At 41.2% G+C, this 19551-nt stretch overlaps 1 protein-coding gene across 1 annotated transcript in view; it reads left to right on the top strand.

Annotated features, from left to right (window-relative positions):
- The first annotated feature begins 369 nt into the window (after positions 1–369).
- The window catches only part of ZNF831 (zinc finger protein 831), a 62658-nt gene continuing 43476 nt past the window's right edge, over positions 370–19551 (top strand). Inside the window, exons 1-3 of the mRNA XM_075277054.1 lie at positions 370–3867; positions 7310–7407; positions 7762–7880. Coding sequence (XP_075133155.1) covers positions 370–3867; positions 7310–7407; positions 7762–7880 — 3715 coding nt within the window. The remainder of the gene's footprint in view (positions 3868–7309; positions 7408–7761; positions 7881–19551) is intronic.

The following is a 19551-nucleotide window of genomic DNA, read 5'->3' as shown; positions in this document are numbered from 1 at the left end:
ATTGTTGTTCTCTGTGAGAAAATAAAGTTCCTCCTTGCTGCAGTATAAGGCCCCGTTTACACGGGGCACGGATGGCGGATTTTGGTCCTGATTCTGACGCGGGAAACGTGGATTCCATGTCAAAATCCACCCCTTCTTGCCCACATGTGAATGGGGCCTAAAGCTTCTTCAACATTCTGGTGGGGTGAAGAGCACCCATTTCATTCTATAATAAATACAAATTTTTAATTGATATAGACTGTTATGGTGAAATATGGTATTGTATCTTCGTGGTCAATTGTGTAATAACATTCCTGATGCTATGATGCTGAAAGTTATAATTTTTTTTATTTTATTTTGCCTGCAGATGTGTCCTAGGAGCCTTTAGAAATGGATGACTCAAATGTGTCAATTTTAACCTCCAACTTGGCATGCACATCTAATGCTCTACCAAGCATTCATAACCACCAATCATGCATGGGAAACAGAAGAAAATCTCCGCAAGCTGTGGTTCTAAATGGTATCAATCTGCCTGTGGTTCAAATCGCCCAACAGGAAGGTCAACAGGCACCCTTTCAACTGGCATCAGGTGGTTCAAGCTTTGCCATTGAAAATGGCAATTTATCTGTCATATTTACCCCTCAGTCTCAAACTATCCTGCAAAAATCTCCAGCACAGGCACTCACATTAAACATAGTAAACACCTTGCCAATTACAAACCTCCCCGCCAGTCATTCTGGTACAAGCTCAGGAAAATCAAAGAGTATTGGAAAGCACATATGTGCCCATTGTGGTCGGGATTGTTTGAAGCCAAGCGTCCTAGAGAAGCACATTCGCTCACATACCGGAGAGCGACCTTTTCCCTGCAACATATGTGGCATTTCATTTAAAACACAAAGCAACCTTTACAAACATAGAAGGACACAAACTCATGTCAACAATGCAAAGCAAAGCTTTGATTCTGATTGTAGTAGTTGCCATGAAGATAAACTCCATGTACAAGTTGGGCAAAACACAGCAGTGGACAGCAGCATAGATAAAAATGTCCTTATCCAGAACAAAAACCTCATTCAATTCCAGGAAAGTGATGATTTACCAGGAAACAAGGAAGAAGTATCCGTATTCTCTTCTGTGAAGATCCATGAAAAGGCACATGGAGATTCTGATTATCCATCTCAGACCATTGTTTCACCAGGTAGACCAAACCTACAAAAAGCAGTGATAGATCCAAAATCGACATCCTCAAATAGACATGGCCAACTACAGAGGCAACATGAAGCCTGTGTAGATAAGCAATGGGACTCTTCTCCTTCAGAAAGGAAACTAAAAAAATGTGAAAGTACAGATTCTGGGTATTTATCCCATTCAGACAGTGCAGATCTTCAAATGTTTGCTGGAAGCCCTCTTCATAGTCTTAGTGAGTGCAGTATTGAATCCGAGAACATTCTTAGTATTAGTTCTGGGGACAGTGAAGATAAGACATCATCCTCCCACAAGAAAAACTTGGAGGAACATATCTCCATGCTGATTTCTCAGAATAAAGCAGTTGTGGATAACACACATTTGGACAATGTTCGGCCTCGAAAAACTGCTCTATCAAAGCAGGGCAGCATTGACCTGCCAATGCCATATACATTCAAAGACTCATTCCACTTTGACATCAAGTCCCTAGATGCCAACAGAAATAAGGTGTCCATTTGCTCTGCAAAATCTACTTTTACGCCATCAGAGAAGAATAAACCTCTATTTTTTCACTCTGTGCCAACTCAGATCTCTACAACTATAGAGAGCATTATACTGACTCGTAGCAACTCCTTGCCATTTGTGGAAAGTGGTAGATTAAAAGACAGAATGACTGTACATAACATCAAATCACACGGCGTAGGTAAACAACCTTTAAATGCCAGCTATGGTAATTTATTACTTTCCAACACTGCCACGGCCTGTACGGTAGATTTTTCCAGCAGCCACCCCCGGGGGCTTGTTAGACAAGCTGCTGTAGATGAGATGCAAATAAGCAATGGTTCTGACTCCACCACTGAAGAAATTAAGGAAAAAAAAAAGATCACAGGAGATCAACTTCCTTCAAAATCCAAAACGTCAAACAAAAAAGCTGGACAAAGAAAATCAAACATGTTCTCTCATGAAAAATGGCAAATCTATGGGGATGAAACATTCAAGAAGTTATATCAGAAAATTAAGAAAAATGAACAGGTAAAGAAATCAAAACAAGACACTCCTGAGTCAAAATGCACAGTTAGCAATGAAACTTGCTTACAGTCAGCTTGTGATCTAGAAAAGCCATCTGAAACATCCACCTCTATACCCATGGCTACACTTCCAGCTTCAAACTTACAGTTTACTTGTGGTTTTGTAATGACTCCAGAAATAGATGTCCCTTTACCTATTGAAAATCACCCGATCGCTCTACTGAGTAACACTGAGAGTGGTGCGCAAGAAAATTGGCCAGAATCTCAGAATTTCCAAAGTGACCTAAAGGTGTGCAACGTTGCTATGAATGGTTCACAAAATGTTCAAGGAAATGTTCCAACTCCTTCTACTAGAGCCTCTGAAAATTCAAGTATTGTAGTAAATGAAAATCTGCAAAAAGGACTAAGTATTTCACATGTACATGACTCTACTGAAATTTGTCATAGTGAAAATTTCCAAAGTCATGAAAAATCTCCATCAGACAGGAAAAAACTTAAGGTGGCAAAGTTGAAAGGGGAGCTATTGTATAGCGTTTCCTTGGAAGTTCCAGATGATTCTGTTGAACATCAGAATAAGAATGTGGATTACATAACAGATAGTAGAAAAAGTACAAGAATGCTAGATGATCATGGAGCTAGCACTATCTTATCTTGTCATTCATTTTCCACAATTCTTAATAAGAATGTTCTTTCCAGTGGAGAAGTTTCAGGACAGATGCCAGAACAGTCAAAAAATAGTCAATTTTATACTCCAAGTACTCATCCATCTACCATGAATGAAAATATATTTTCTCCAAGATACTTAATAAAATTTCATTTGACCGGAACTTCTGTAGAGAAATCTGTCTTACCTTCAAACCATCCATCAGTTTGTGGTAGTTCCTCAAGAGATTCTGGTTTGTTCAATGCAATGGAAGATACCAACTTAAAATCTCTTCATGTTCCAACCAAACTATGCCATGCAACCTTAATTGAAAACCAGCCAAAATTTCCACAAAAACATGACTCTGTAATTGCCCCGTTTGGTAAAATAAGCCTAAATGAAGAAAGTGTTCCTATGTCTTCCTCCACTAAGATTTCCGAACATCTAACACAGATCAAAAGCGTAGACACTCAGGTAAGTCAGTATGAAAAAGTCAGGTTTGACACACCTGAAAAGGAATACCATGTATCTGAGGACCATAGAGTGGTGAAAGACCTTATATTAAAAGAAATGGATTTGAAGTCTTCAATGGCATTAGTATGCAGTAACACCATGTCAACCAGTAAAGGTAACAAACTTCCTCAGGATTCACTATTTCAAGAGAGAATTTGGCCTGGACAAACTAGTGTGAAACCACTTAGCACAGGTGGACTTCTAAACCAGGAAAGTTCATTGTTCTCTACAACATCCTCCTATTCACCTTCAGGTATCTGTAATGTCAAGGTCACATCGGTCAGCTTTTCAACAATGAATACAGAACCCAAGTCTACATGGTGTTGGTTGGACAGATGCTTACCTCTTCCAGCTGAACAAAAAGAAAAGTCATATTCAGTTTATGCTTCTTTGACAAGTAAACCCATTAAAGAAAGGGGATCTGAACCTAACGAAAGAAGAATTGAGAAGGACATGAACCAAAGGACAACCACTAATGGACAACCTATGATGTCATCACTATTGATGTCACCAAAACAAAAGGTACTTTAATCAGGGGAATCAAAGTAATTGAAACCTTCCCATCTTGTAATGTAGAAATCGTACTTTAGTTCACTGTTGTTCTCTTAATAACATGAGAATGAGTATTGTTCTTGTGACTGAGTCTTCAAGCTTTTAACCGAGGATTTTATAATTTTCCATCATATATTCCAACTATTTGTTCATGCTTTTCCCCTTAAACTACTGCATATCCATTAGATATTTATTGCATATTGCAAGGATTTGCTATTAAGTAACATTTCCATTACAGTTTATCCCTACTAGTTGGAAGGGTCTCTTCATAATAAGCTGATCAAAAATCATCCCAATGCAAGAATATTCAGAGATCAGCTAAAATCTGTAAGGCAACCTGACGGTATTACATTTCTCTGCATTCTATTGTGCACATTTAAAGGGGAATTCCCATGACGCCTGTTCACTAACCTGCAGGCTGTTGTGCTCTCATCACTTCCTGCTTTTCTCGGCACATAGGTGGGCGGGGTTTCACTTGCATGGGATTGGTTGTAAATTAAATACCACAGTGTGAAGCTGATGTAGCAGAGCTGGATTTGAGTCAGTTTACATTACATACAGAGGTAACGGACTCCCTATCTCAGCCCTTATCAGCCAAATTCAATTAAACCGACTGATAAGATCTCAGAAATCCCGGAGCTCTCTGAGAAGCTCCGCTACTTATCAGACACAAACAGCTCAGAGCTGCTCCCAGCCCCTCCCAGGCAGCTACATCACTTGACAAATGAGCAGATAATCCCAAGCGCCATAGAAACGGAGTGTAAACAATGAAGTGAATAAATTAAGATAGCAGCCAAACAAAGCAGTTTTGATAAAGCAATGCAAGTCTTAAATCCACATAAATTAGCAGTGTAGATAGGATCCTTGTGATGGGACAACCCCTTTAAATCACACAATGCAGTACAGGGCAGGTCCTCTAGAACTAGAAATGCCCTTGGTAACTTCTCTTCTTTGTGTCCTACACATGAGGATTCTGAACAGAGGAATTCTAAATTAACTCAGTATGTTCTAATATTCTATACGAAAAGGATTTTATAAACAAGACAGCCTCATAAAGGGGTTGTTTCTTTGGGTTAATAGTAGCCAGCAAGCAAAAAGTGTGATTATAGGCATTCTACAGTTACAGTGTCGCTAAAAGTTCTCCTCCAATAACCTGGTTTGATAAGCACCTCTGTTACAGCAGTCTCCCCATACCACCTTACCACCCGTCCTGTAATAGCCACTGTTAGAGAGTCATGTGACTCAGCATGTCTATCAGCAGCCTCCATTGAAAAAAAATTGCACATGCAAAACCAGTGTATTGCTGCTGATGGACGTGCTAGGCTATGTGACCCTACTGGTGTATATTTTATGACTACACAGCTTGAATAAAGAGAGTTTTGGAATAACTAGTGAGTAACAGTATTAAAGAAACTTGACTAATGCTTCATGCTTCAGAAACATGTACTTTATCAGTGTCCTTGCTGTGTTTTTAACAGCTTGCACACTGATCCATTATTTTCCAAAAGTCCATGTAGGGAGCCATGAGCTTGGAGTCATAGGGTCCATTCCGTATTCCCACTGACCCCATGACGCACACATTTGTGTACATGTAGCCTAACTTGTATTAGATCTAGTGCCAGTAGTGATGACATGCCAAAGAATATACGTATATGCATAATTAACATTATTATATACTACCACTTTATGTTTAACATATTATAAAAACTAGGCAGATAAGAGAACAAATCCCAACTTATAGAACAATCCCCAAATAAACTGGTAATTCAAATATTGCATCTGATCATAAGAAAATATATGTATAAGGGTACAATTGTTTTTAAGTAAATCTATCTAAACAAAAAAAAATCAGACAGCACATCCCAATGTGAACAGGTACAAGCTACTGTGATAAAACTCACAAATACAAAAAAGTGCAACAACACAACGACATATAAAGAACAAAGATGAAAACCGCATCATTGATATTATTGGCACATATAAAAACTAATATGGTCTATATAGACTAAATATATAAATTTGAGGTTCTTTGTTATACATTTTTGATCAAACAGTAGGAAAACCACCTGCCCCGACAAAGCAACCTCATTCAGGTAGAACCCTACACTAATACCTCTCTTGGACCCTAAATGAGTCTACAGTGTGAGCACAGGGCAATAAACATACCTCTCTTGGACCAAGAACAGGTCTACAGTGTGAACACAGGGCAAGTAGGATCCAGAGCATACTCTACTTAAAATAGCCATGGGCAAATGGGAAACTGAAAGACACCACCTATTCCAACTACCATAAATAGACCTGTGCAATTCAATGGAAGTGTAAGTCCAATTGGAGGTAGCCACACTCCTCTTGTAGACCTGTTCTGTTCTGTAGCTTCCATCTCTGTTCTTTATATGTCATTGTGCTGTGTCAGAGTGCTGCTGCACTTTTTTGTATCTATCTATCTATCTATCTATCTATCTATCTATCTATACATGTATCATCTATCTATCTATCTATCTATCTATCTATCTATCTATCTATCTATCTATCTATCTATCTTACTATCTATCTATATGTGTGTGTCTTTAAGAAACTCAAGTTCTGGGTCATCCAGCCTCACATACAAGGGCAGTCATTATAAACTTAACGATGTCTTGCTCTGGATTTAACAATGTTAGAAGTGACCTACTGTCATCCACCACGCAAGAGGATATTTGCTTCAGACTGTATTATTTTGTGGGAATTTTGCCCCAACCATAAAGTGATCACACTGCGATCCCCCCCCCCGTTTAGCTGTATATTGCTTGAGAACCTAAAAGCAAGTGTTTCTTTTCCCTAGAGCACCACTACATGGAATATGACGCATTACACAGTCCTCATTCCTATCATACAGTGTAATGCAAGGCTGTGTTGTGTTTTCTAGACGTACTTTATAGCTGCTCTCCACTCTAACTATTGATAGACATCTTGTATGTGGGACCTCACCTATTAACTTAGAAGTCAGTAACCAACTTGAAATGGATTTTCTAAATCAGAATTTCTATTTTATCACATTCTCATTCTCAACAGAATTGTCATAATTTCTCGGGTTGCATCTAAGGTTATTATGTTCTCATTTTCTTTTTAACACTTCTGTCATCAATGGTAAAACCCACCAATCATAGAACCATGCCGTTTTGTTTTTTTACTTAAAGATCTTTGTATTACTGAGTCTTTTATTTCTCATATACTGCAAAGGAACAACTTTGTGTGTACTTGAGGGCACTCCATAGATCCATAGATTTTGTGGCACTGGTCCGCTTAGCTGGATATCATCCAATGGTAAAAGATAGTTCACAAGGTTGACCTGTCTATTGTATTCTGTTATTGTAAGCTTCTCGGAAAAATTCTTCTTTCACCATTTCTTACATACAGCTATTCTTTTTTACAGCCTTATTTGGAAGAAGAAACTGACAGTGGCAATTCCCATCCTTTGGTCAAGAGATCTAGTAAGAAGGGAACAGTCATGAAGTCTAGGCATGTAAAAAGGTTTGCCACATCTCTATTATTTCCTGCTGTCTCTATTTGTCTGTTGATGTCAACTATGATCACAACTATGGGCGACACTGCTACTTTGCCTAGGGTTATGGCTCATGTTTGTATATTATTGCAATGGAAACATTACTTGAATATTTTTTGTCATATTTTGGTTTCCTGTCTCCTGTGTCATGTCTGGTACAGATAATGATCTGCAGGTGAAGATAATGTGAAGTCATTTCTTCTTAGATTTTTCTATTTGGTGAAAAATAATGCTTTGGCTAAACAGTGACTTTTACAGATCACCTCGGGCTATGGAGGACCACCAAAAGTATGTGATTTGTCTTTGTTGTTTATCAGATGCAGGAGCAAAGATGGAACCCGTGGACGTTCCCATAGCAAATTATCCCAATACAGGACTCAAGGAACTCTTATCCAAGACCAACAGCAAAAGAAAATCAGTTGCCCTTCAACTCTAGATTCAGGTAGTGTCAACCTACTTATTTGGGGGTCTCTTATATCTCCCTGCCTACCTTTCTTATGACTTGTGTAAGCCGATGGCTGGTAAGGTAATGGAGAGGGTGTACATCTCACCCAGACTACTCAGGTGGGTGAGATGAGAAAACTCCAGGAATGTTTGTTCTCAGCAGACAACTTTCGTCTGCTGAGCATTTTGGTAAATGCTCAGTATTGGGCTGGATTTTTCGGAATGACAGGTAGGTTGGTAGTGGGACCTGTCATTCCACCCCCCTCCAGTCCACACTTTGGGGATGATCCGGTAGCAACTCAGCTGCAGAGAGTCTGCTCATCAAGGAGGCTTAAGAAGTCAGCTCCAGCAGCAGACTTTGGCAGAGTTTGGCTGGAGTGCCAAACAGAGAGGTCGTTTTTTGGAGCTGTGTCCTGAATGATTCTACTGGCTTTTTTTTATTTCTGCTATTATAGGTGAGGTAACCTATTCTGTGTTTAGTTAGGGCCTAGCCGGGCAGGTATTTATTTTTGTATTGTTTTCTTTTGTTGCTGCACTACCTTTTTTGAGTGAAAATAAAACTCTACTTTTGTTTTGGACTAAAGAAACTGGACTTGTGTGTCTATGCCACCCCACCTAGCAACCCCAGACCCTGACACTTGTTAAATGTCTAAGAGTCAAATTGAGGTTGACATTTTTTAAAAAAAATCATAACCAGAAACTAACATATAATACATTTACTGTTCTCTAATGCAATCTCCATACAATGAGCTCTAGTCAGATTTGAACTCAGGAACCAAATACCACTATGGGTCAAATAATACAGCCACATCACCACATGCTTTTACTGTTACCACCATACTGTTAGTGAAAATTAAACCCTATGCAAAGACCAATATTACCACCCTACAGTGACCAAATAGTGGTAGATACCATACAACATATATGCTATTACGGTACAGTTAAACCCAGTGACTCACATATCTTCTCTGACTTGAGTCATACTTTTCTGCTGTTCTCCATCCACTCAAGACCTCTTGCAGCCACAACCTCTGCTAAACTTGTTGCCCTTTCTCCCAGCAACCCCCGTTCAATCTTACATTCATAGCACCCCAGATAGTAATAACGGCCTCCTTTGAACTCTACACAGTAATTGTCACTTTTCATGACCTGCTTAAGCCCAACACACAAAAGTACTGCACTTAATGCCCCTAACACAGTAACAGTGCCCCTCTAAGCTCCCACTGAGTATCAATGTTCCCTTTGTACCCCTAAGAATTGTTTGGTTTATTCCCCCATAAACAGTGATATCTAACTTTGTGTTCCTACACAGCAGTACTGTCTCCTTTAGGAGCCCCAACACAGTAATAGTGTATCCTTTAGGCCCACACATTGATAATGCCACTTTTAGTACTCCCCACAGAGTTAGAATCCTCCTTTTTTGCAGTGCTTTCTACTGGCAGTGCTTTCTACTCCATTGTAGTTTTGGCGGATGATAAAGAAGAAACCGGTGCACTGGGTCAAGAATCGGTGTGCCTCAGATATCTGATCAATGGCACTGGTAGCATGTGCAACAACTACTTCTATTAGTAAAGGATGTAAGGATTAGTTAGTATTTACTGTGAATTATAGAGAGTGTAATAGACACTTCTACTTATAGAGTGTATGTCATCCTCTGACTTTTGAGTTAGTTTTGGTGTTTGATATGCCACTTACGCTTTGTAGTGTCAGGTGGGCAGTTTCAGATAGGAGCAGGAAAGGGGGTGTGATTCATAGCTCCAATCAGAGGCAGCCATTGTCAGAGGTCCTGCCTGACACCACCCACCTGACAGTACATAGCTTGAATAACATATCAGATACCAAAACTAACAGCACTGATTGCTCCGGAACGGTGGGAACTAGAAAAATAATTCCAACACATTGAAGAATCCAAGAAGTTGGAATTAAATAAGATTGATGGACGCTTTTTTTCTACACTAAAAAATGAAGTGTCCTGTTGACCATGCCGTGGTTCTTGCTGCTCATTTAGCTGCAGAAACTGCAGCGAGGCTCACATTGATTATCTCCATTGTATCTGAGGCTAATCCGTGGCGGAAAGCTGACCAGTACAGAGCTTGTATTTGGAGAGTAATTTTAGAGTAAAGACTGCTACAAATTCTTCTCCAGATTCCTTTGTGCAAACTTGCCTTTACTTTATTAGTTTAGCACAAACCTATCACCATGAAAGTGCAATCCAATCTGCTGGCAATGTGGTATAGAGCAGGAGATGCTGATTATATATGCACAGTCACTAACAAGGCCTGTCCATCACTCATATGACTAGATGACGATTTAAAGTGATAACAAATTCCTCAGAAAATTTCAGATTTTGTTTGTTGTGGAAACCGCCAAATTTATAGCAGGAGGATAGAGAATATGAAAGAGTTTATTAGTATATTTTAGTAGGTGGAATGGTTTGCTTTAAATGTTCTTACCCATCTGAAAGTACTTCCTTTGGGCATTGTTTAATTCACCCTGAAGATAATTTCTCCCTTGAAGATATCTTCCCATAGCACAAAGACAGACTCCCTGCTGTTTTCTTATGATCTGTCATTCTGTGAGAATGGAATTTTACACATGGAAAATGTAACAACAGATGTGCGACTTGTTTTATGATTTACCACAATGGATCTCGCAGACAATGTTTCCTCTAATATTACATGAAGTCAGTTCTACAAAAATGGTAAAGACTTTCCCTACCGGACATGGCTTGAACTGGGTACCATTCATGTTTTATTCTTACTAATCTTTCTGGAATATTTTAAAACAAATTCAATAATTTGTCGTGCTTCAAAGAGTTGGTTGCTTTCAGACCAAAACTGAGAGACAAATGTTATTGTTTGTATAATAAAAAGTTGTACAATTTTCCAATATACGTTCTGTACCAATCCCTCACAGCTTCCTAGATCTCTGCTTGCTTTCATTTATTCTGCTTACTCCCAGTGGATAAAGATCCATGGTCATGTGATGTACAGTCCAGGGTCATGTGATGTACAGTCCAGGGTCAGGTGATGTACAGTTCAGGGTCAGGTGATGTACAGTCCATGGTCATATGACGTACAGTCCAGGGTCTTGTGATGTACAGTCCAGGGTCAGGTGATGTACAGTCCTGGATCATGTGATGTACAGTCCTGGATCATGTGATGTACAGTCCAGAGTCGTGTGATGTACAGTCCAGGGTCAGGTGACGTACAGTCCTGGATCATGTGATGTACAGTCCAGAGTCATGTGATGGACACACAGGTGAACAGCACAGTCATCAGACATCTGCCTGGTAATGAGCTGTGCACCTGTATTATCACATGCTTGCTTGCATTCATTGTGATTACATGAGAAGTAAGCAGATTGAATGCAAGCAAGCAGAGATCTAGAAACCATGAGGAATTGATAAGAAAGTATATTGGAAAATTGTACAACTTTTTATTAATATTGGTCTGAAAGTGAACAACCCCTGTTCACTTTAAAAAGGTCCCTCAACTATAAGCATATCACAATGTGTCTCCCTATTGGGAACCCTCAATGATAAGTTATTAGAGATGAGCGAACACTGTTCGGATCAGCCGATCCGAACAGCACGCACCCATAGAAATGAATGGAAGCACCTGTGACGCCGGCCAGCTGCCGGCAAAGTCAGCGTCACAGGTGCTTCCATTCATTTCTATGGGTGCGTGCTGTTTGGATCGACTGATCCGAACAGTGTTCGCTCATCTCTATAAGTTATTTCTACCAGAAACAGCATCATTCTTGTCCACAACGTGACTGTGTACTTGACACTGCAAAATGACTAAGGCTAGGTGCACACTTGTGGTCGGTTTCCATCCTTCAGGTCTGTATGGGGACATGAAGGATGGAAACCCTGTCCGTCTAAAAAAGCGGTTACCCCATAGACTATAATTGGGTCCACCAGGTTTCTGCTCGGTTTCAGTATAAAATCAGCAGAGAAAAAAATCCTGCAAGCTGGACTTCTCTCCAACAATTTAAGCATAATCTAAGGCAGATTCACGCAAATGCTAGTATGAACCTAGTGTAAAATGGTTTACAAATTACACCAATTTATGATCTATGCATGCAATTCATAAGCCTCAAATCAACCTCAAAGCTAAATGAGCTTTGAGTATTACACAACACATTACATAGTATAGCATCCTCTTATTATCAGGGTGGGTTTGTGCACTTCAGCAGTGTACATGAGTGAACCAGTACCTTTAATTTTAAGAGTGAATGTCTTGAACTTTCCTTGCAATGTAAAATGCTAATATGTGTTAATAGCTTATTTGAGCATTTATGAAGAAGGAACCAGATTGTTTGCTTAGTGCAAACAGTTGTTTTGTGTTATAGTTTTTTATGCTTGCATCCTGGACTCCTACTGTGACATTCTAATTAATTCCTAAAGGCTTTTACGGTGGCTCAAAAATTATGGAGATTTTCTGTTTTATATAAAAGACGACCCTTTGGTTTTGGTTAGAACTATTTTAAGGCTCTGTTGATATCACATCAGAACGTTCCAATGTACTTTCCTATTGTAGGGCTTGAGCATAACACAGGAATTGTCTACTTGGTGTTCTTTGTATCACTGCGCTATGTAACACCCAGAATTCATTGCACTAGGCCTTGATAAATGTGAGTCAGCAGTAGAAGGTAGTCTGCTTGTTGACTGTGTTTAGGTATTACATACCTCTCAACCGTCCCAATTTCCGCGGGACATTCACGATTTCGGTGACGTGTCCCGCGGTCCCAGTCGGCGGGAGGTATGTCCCGACTTCAATTCAGATCTGCGTCCAGTTGAATACATACGCGACTAAAGCAAGGAGCTGTCACAGCTCAGCTCCTTGCTTTGTCGCTGCACTCGGGCTAGTGGCTGTGTAGACGCGATGTGATAACGTCACATCGCGCCTACAACTGTGTTAGGGCTCGTTCACATCTGCGCCCGGTCTCCGTTCTGCAGGTTTCCGTTTCTTGCACAAAACAGAGGCAGGAGACGGAAAGCTGCAGGACTCTTTCTCACCCATTCATTTGAATGGGTTTGAAAGCTGTCCGGCCGTGAGCGGCAGTGAGCGTCTTATGCTCTCCTCCACGAAACAGTTTTTTTTTTTTAATCCAGACACAGAGTCGGACATGCAGTACTCTGTGTCCAGTTTAAAAAATCCGGTTTCGCGGCGGAGAGCATAAAACGCTCAACGCCGCTCATGGCCAGACCTGGTCTGTGGTTTCCGTCTGCTTGCATGCAGAAGACGGAAACCACAGAACGGAGACCCGAACGCAGGTGTGAACCTAGCGTAAGCGAGACTGTGGAGAGAGCGGCGGGGGAGCGAGGAAAAGGTGAGTTTAAATGGTTTTTGTGTGTAGGCATTGAGGTTGAATATTAAACTGGGGACAGATGAAGGAAAGGACGGCATGACACTGGGGGCAGAGATGGGGGGACATGATTCTGGGGGCAGAGATGGGGGGACATGAATCTGGGGGCAGAGATGGGGGGACATGAATCTGGGGGAAGAGATGGGGACATGAATCTGGGGGCAGAGACGGGGGATATGAATCTGGGGGCAGAGATTGGGGGCATGAATCTGGGGGCAGAGATTAAGGGGACACATTTATCCCTCTTTCAGTTCTTCAAAAGTTGGGAGGTATGGTATTATGGTAGGTTTGATATTTCCTGACTGTATTGCCAGTGGTCATAATTTCACAATTGGGTCACAGTACATTTACTCACATGTCTTTGGCTACTCACTTCTGTTTCATATTTCCATATTGTCTCCCCTGAATAACCCTGAATAAAAAACATATTGTGCCTAATTTAAAATTTCCTCTACATTGCCCCTGATTAAAGAAAATATTAGCAGTAGGTCCATATTTAACCACTTTTGTACCGCCCCAATATCTGGTGCCGGAACAGACACATTTTCGTTTTTTTTGTATGTGCGATTTTGAGGGCTACAACATTTTTATCATTTGCGTTATTCAACTAATTTCTGTGTCTTTTTTTCGGTGACAGGTAGGACTTTATTTTTATGTTGTTTTTATTTTTGCATATATTTAAATTTTTTATATATCCAGGAAAATATAAACAAAAGATGAGGGAAAACGTGTCTGTTTTCACTTTCCATTTTTTTATTTAGTAGCACAAAGTGCTACTAAAAAACTTTTTGAGGCTGAGACCCTACGTTGTGGAAACACAGCTTTTTTTTGTTGCAGATTTTGTTGTGCTTTTTTGAGCCAAAGCCAGGTGTGGATTGAGCAGAATGGAGAAGTGTAACTACTACTTATGTATTTCCCATTCTCTTTGAAGCCATTCTTAACTTTGGTTCAAAACCCCCCACAAAATCTGCAACAAAAGAAGCTGCATTTCCGCAGCGTGGGGCACTAGCCTAAGACACCATGTTGTGGAAATGCAGCTTTTTTTCTTGCAGATTTTATTGCATTTTTTTGAGCCAAAGCCAAGAAAGGCTGCAAAAGAATTGGTGAATATATAGAAAGCTCTTATAATTCTACCTTCTGCTCAATCCACTCTTGGCTTTGGCTCAAAAAACCGCAGCAAAATCTGCACCAAAAAAAGCTGCATTTCCACAACGTGGGGCTTTAGCCTAAGGCCGGGACCCGACGGGATGTAAACACCGCAATTTGCCGCATTGGAGACGCTGCGGGAAAAATCGCAGCGTTTTACAGTGCAAGCAAAGGGGATGGGATTCATGCGAATCCCATGCCAATGTTGCTGCTTTGCAAATCACAGCATGTCAATTATATCTACTTAAAGAGAGAGTCCGAAGAGGAAAACTCTGTGAACTTTCTCTTAAAAGTGCTGCGGAATGAACTGCAGTGCATTCACGCCTTAGCCTAAAACAGTTTTTCCTCTTCGTTACGGGAATTTGTTGTCATCGAGGGTAGGGATAGAACCTGTAATAAGGGTGTTTTGTTGGCATATTATTTAATGTAATTTTAAAATTATTTATATATATATTTATATTTAGTTAATAGACCTTTGGGGATATCAAATCATTTTTTATTTTTTTTTTGGGGGGGGGGGGGCTGATTTTCCTCGTAACTGTGGCTGGTACATTTAGCCCCAGTTGCAGGAGGAATAAAGCCTCCTACACGTTATTATAGAGCTGATCTGGGTCCTGTAGGACCCAGCAAATCTAACAGTGTCTGATCCTGGTGGATCAAAGGGGAGCTGCATCATGGTGGCGCTCATAGCTGCGTATACAGCACTCATTGAGCACTGTGTACACAGTGATCAGGGATGGCAGGGACGATAAGTCACATCTGGCTCTCCTTTTCAGCCACTGCACGATGTACAAGAGAGGTACCACCCATATGTAAATAGTCTATGGGCAGTCTGGAAGAGGTTAAAGCAGATTTCCAATCATAAAACCAATTTTTAAAAAAATTTTTTTACAAGTCAATACTACAAAAAATTTGTAATATATCTTACAAATTAAATCTATTTTCATCACTTATTAAAGGGATCCTATCACTCAGACACAATTTTTTTCTAGCTACCACGTCGGAATAGCCTTAAGAAAAGGCTATTCTTCTCCTACCTTTCGTCGTCTTCTCCATGCTGCCGTTTGCCTTCAATCCCAGCTTTTCTCGGTATGCAAATTAGCTTACAATACTGTGCAAGCGGCCATTTTCTCGTGGCCTGTGGGCATGCGCAGTCTGCTCTGCCCAAGGCCTGAGGCCTAGAAGTTACAAGCTACCGCCAGAAGAAGAGGATGAAGAGGACGCTGCTGACAAAGATGGAGGCAGCGCTGGAGAGAGTTCTCTCGCAGCATTGGGGACACCCCCAGTGCTGCGAGAGAACTCATTTGCATGCCAACAAGAACCGGGATTCCTACGGAATGATGGCCCGGAGAAGACAATGAAAGGTAGGAGAATAATAGCCTTTCTTAAGGCTATTCTGATGTGGTACCTAGAAAAAATTGTGTGTGAGTGATAGGATCCCTTTAAACCAGGGGTCTCAAACTTGCCGGCCAACTGCAGCCCTCGGGACGATAGTTTGCGGCCCCTGCGCAGCTCCCTGCATGTCCCGCTATGTACCTTAAGTGTTTTACTTAATCTTTCCTCTGATCACTCTCCCGCTCTTATAACAGCAATAGAAAGTGATGGGTGATTGGTGGAAAGCTAGTACTACTGAAGTTTAAAACTCAAGGACCTGTGTGTGACGTCAGACGTCACGTGACTAGGGAGGCGTGTCTTAGTGTGCCGGCCAGAAGATGAAGAGATGTAGTACTGAGAGGAATGTGAGATGCAGAGTGGAGTGTGTGTGTCAGTAACCTAGGGGCAGAGATGGAGGGGGGAACATGAAACTGGGGCCACAGATGGAAGGGGAACATGAAACTGGGGGCAGAGATGAAAGGGGCATGAAAATGGGGGCAGATGGAGGGGAACATGAAACTGAGGGCAGATGGAGGGGGCACATGAAACTGGGGCAGATGTAGGGACGACATGAAACTGGGGACAGATGGAGGGGGGACATAAAATGGGGCAAATGAAGGGGGATATCAAACTGGGGGAGAAATGGTGGGGGAGATGAAACTGGGGGTAGATGAAGGGGGCACTGAAACTGGGGACAACTGGAGGGGGCAGTAAACCGTGGGAGTAGCTGGAGGGGGACCTGTCTGCCTCTAGTTGTCCCCAGTTTATTGTCACCGTCCAGCTACCCCTACGGTTTAATGTCTGCTTCTAGCCTCCCGAGTTTAATGTCCCCCTCTAGTTGCCCCCAGTTTAATGTCCCACTTCAGCTGCCTTTAATTTATTGCCCCCCTCCAACTACCCCCACTGTTTTATGTCCCCCTCCAGCTGCCCCAGTTTCATGTCCGCTCTAGTATCCCCCATTTTTAAACTTGGGCACTAGGAGAGGGACTTAATACTGTGGGAGAGTTGGAAGGGAACATTATAATGTGGGGACATATAATGTACGGGTGACTGTAGGAGGATTATACTGTGTGGGGGCACATGAAAAATGAATAAGAATGGGCAGAGACATCATAAAATCTGATGCGGCCCAGCCTCACTCAGACTCTACCTCCAGCGGCCCCCGCATAAATTGAGTTTGAGACCCCTGCTTTAAACTGTTCTTCTCCCTATCTTCACTCATTTTGCTTGTTTAGATAGTCTGTATCCAGCTTATACATAGAACTCTATGTGGAGGGGAGGGGAAGAGGAAGACACGTGTCAGTGAAGTCAATGGGAGCCTTATTTTTACACGTGTATTTTTTTACACGTGCATTTTGCCAAAATACATGCATGTTTACTTCGTGTGAACAGGTCCTTAGTGTGTCTTTTCCAGCAGCCTTTTCCTCTGCCCTCTTCTTGCCTTAGAATAATATGTAAAAAGTAACACAGCTTGATAAATGGAGCTGGAATCAAGAAACCAAATAGTGGTGCAAAGAATCTGATCATGTATCATTGCACCTAGTAGTGCAAGCGCCACAATTAAATTCTGGTTTTTAATTACACTGATACGGAGTGATGAGCTTGGAAATGCCCTCCTTACAGTCTGGTGCAGAGGTGTGATTCAACTTTTTAACAACCGGTTCTGTGTGTTTGGGGTAATGGATATGTGGGGAGCAGCATGCAAAATTTATGAAGCCCCCTTCCATAGTGCCTCTTTCCTCCTAGAGTGTCCCCTGTCCCCCACATTAATGTTCCCTTATATAAATTATCCTCCTTTTATATTGAAGCATTTATCCACTTTTCTTATATTGACAATCGTAAGATAGTCCATCAGTATTATTTCTGCAGGGTTCCAGTAGGCAAGACACCAGCAGATCAGCTGTTCTGGAACATTGCAGCCACTGGCAATGTTTACATGCTGGGAGCCACTTTGTTCGCTTGCTGTACAATGTGTAGTGGTGGGTTTAGGTACTGCAGTGCTGCTGTCGCATAGACTTCAATGGACATATGTCTAAACTCGCAACTACATAGGTGAGTGGCATTCTGCTTTATAAAGGTTCAGGACTGGGTTAAGGAATGTGTTTTTCTTGGCTTTGTTAATCAGTGTTTTTTTAACCACCGGGTCAGCAGAACCAGGGAGAACCAACTGTATCCCACTCCTGTGTCGCAATGCCAGCCATGTCTGTGATACACAGGGCAGAAGCTCTCAGTCCCTTGTACTCAATAGGGCAAATGCCCACGGCAGCATCAGCATCAGCAGTACGACCTCTCATAGTGATCAGTCTACTGTGACTCCAGCAGTAGATTTTCAGATAGCACAATGAAACAGCTCACAAGTCTTCCTGGCCTCTCATGTTTGCACACTGTTTGTTCTCTCTATACTTACCATGCAGGTCACCCACAGGCATTATTCACTTATCTCCTAGAAAAGAAACTGAGAATGAACTTGATAATTTTCTGATATATTGCATCTGATCAGCAGGGGTCTTAGCAGGGGACATTTTTCAGTCACGTTAATGGTAACCCTTGTAATAATTTGAAATATTCAAAAACCGAAAACCCCTTTAACTGCAACAGGCCACCTAGAATTTCACGTAATAGTTTATCATCTCAATAGTGGATCCCATCCTGAAGATCCTTCATTGATATGAGTGATGAGATTAGACATCACCAAAGAATATAACCTCTTCCCCTCTCCCCCTGGCAGATTCATTGCAGCATTTTATGGAAAATTTGTTGTATATAAAATTACAGTGTACTTTGTTCATGTCTTCTTCCATCTTGAAGCCATTAAAGACACTTCTGCTTTTGGTTAGCACAACAATGTTACCTGTAGTTTCACCATAGGATATCAGCTTCCAACCTGGGAACCTAACCATGTAATATGAGATGTGTTTTTCACTGCTGTCTACAATTGTGGACACCTGTAGCATACCATCCAATAAGTTACAGTCCATGTCATTATTTGGGATTACTCATATTTTATTAGAGTTCATGTTGGGGGAGGGAAGATGTTGTTGTCTCTTCTCTGAAGAAGGAACATGTGCTTAATGTCATGTCCTGTTTAAGAAGGAATTCAAGAGGATTCCTGCTAATAGAATGGGCAAGATTTATTTTGTCTTATAATCCAATTTTCTGGCATACCATGCATGAAAAAGTAACAAATTTACATTTTTGCACAAATTGTATTATTTTGCGACTTTTTCCTGTACTTTCCTTTTTCCTGTAAGGGATTGTGTTGTAGGCAGAGTCACTAACCCTTTCAGATTTATGATCATACGAGCCTCTGCCTGTGATTTCATCTGCGTGTTGTTGGCGGCGATGATCTGCCTATATTCAGCAAATTGCTGCCATCGATGGTTTGCCTGTTCCGGCATTTTGGCAGCTCTCAAGCTGTCCTGCTGCTGAACTTGTTCCTCACGCCATTCCTGTGATTGTTCCGGCATCTCAGCAGCTCGCTGGGACGCCATATAATGAGCGTGTTGTTGGCATAGATGATCCCCCTGAGTTCCGCTTGAAGATAAGTCTGTTGGCTTCTGGCTACCTTTATAGCTCTCGTTGTTTTAGAATTTTGTGATTTAAATTCGATTTTCTTTTTCCCGGCATGTTTAAAATTAGCAAACTGACAATTTGAATTAAAGATATTTTCCCTTTCAGTGTATCAGCACACTGCCTGGAGAAGATCAGATAATATGAAAGTACATGTACACATTGGACTGAGGGTTAGCTGAGTGTTTACATATAGAGAAATACAG

This window comes from Leptodactylus fuscus, chromosome 6 (genome assembly GCF_031893055.1).
Source record: "Leptodactylus fuscus isolate aLepFus1 chromosome 6, aLepFus1.hap2, whole genome shotgun sequence".
In the NCBI taxonomy this organism is placed as follows: Eukaryota; Metazoa; Chordata; class Amphibia; order Anura; family Leptodactylidae; genus Leptodactylus; species Leptodactylus fuscus.
Note: the sequence above shows the minus strand (reverse complement) of the source record. Positions and strands in the feature narration are given on the sequence as shown.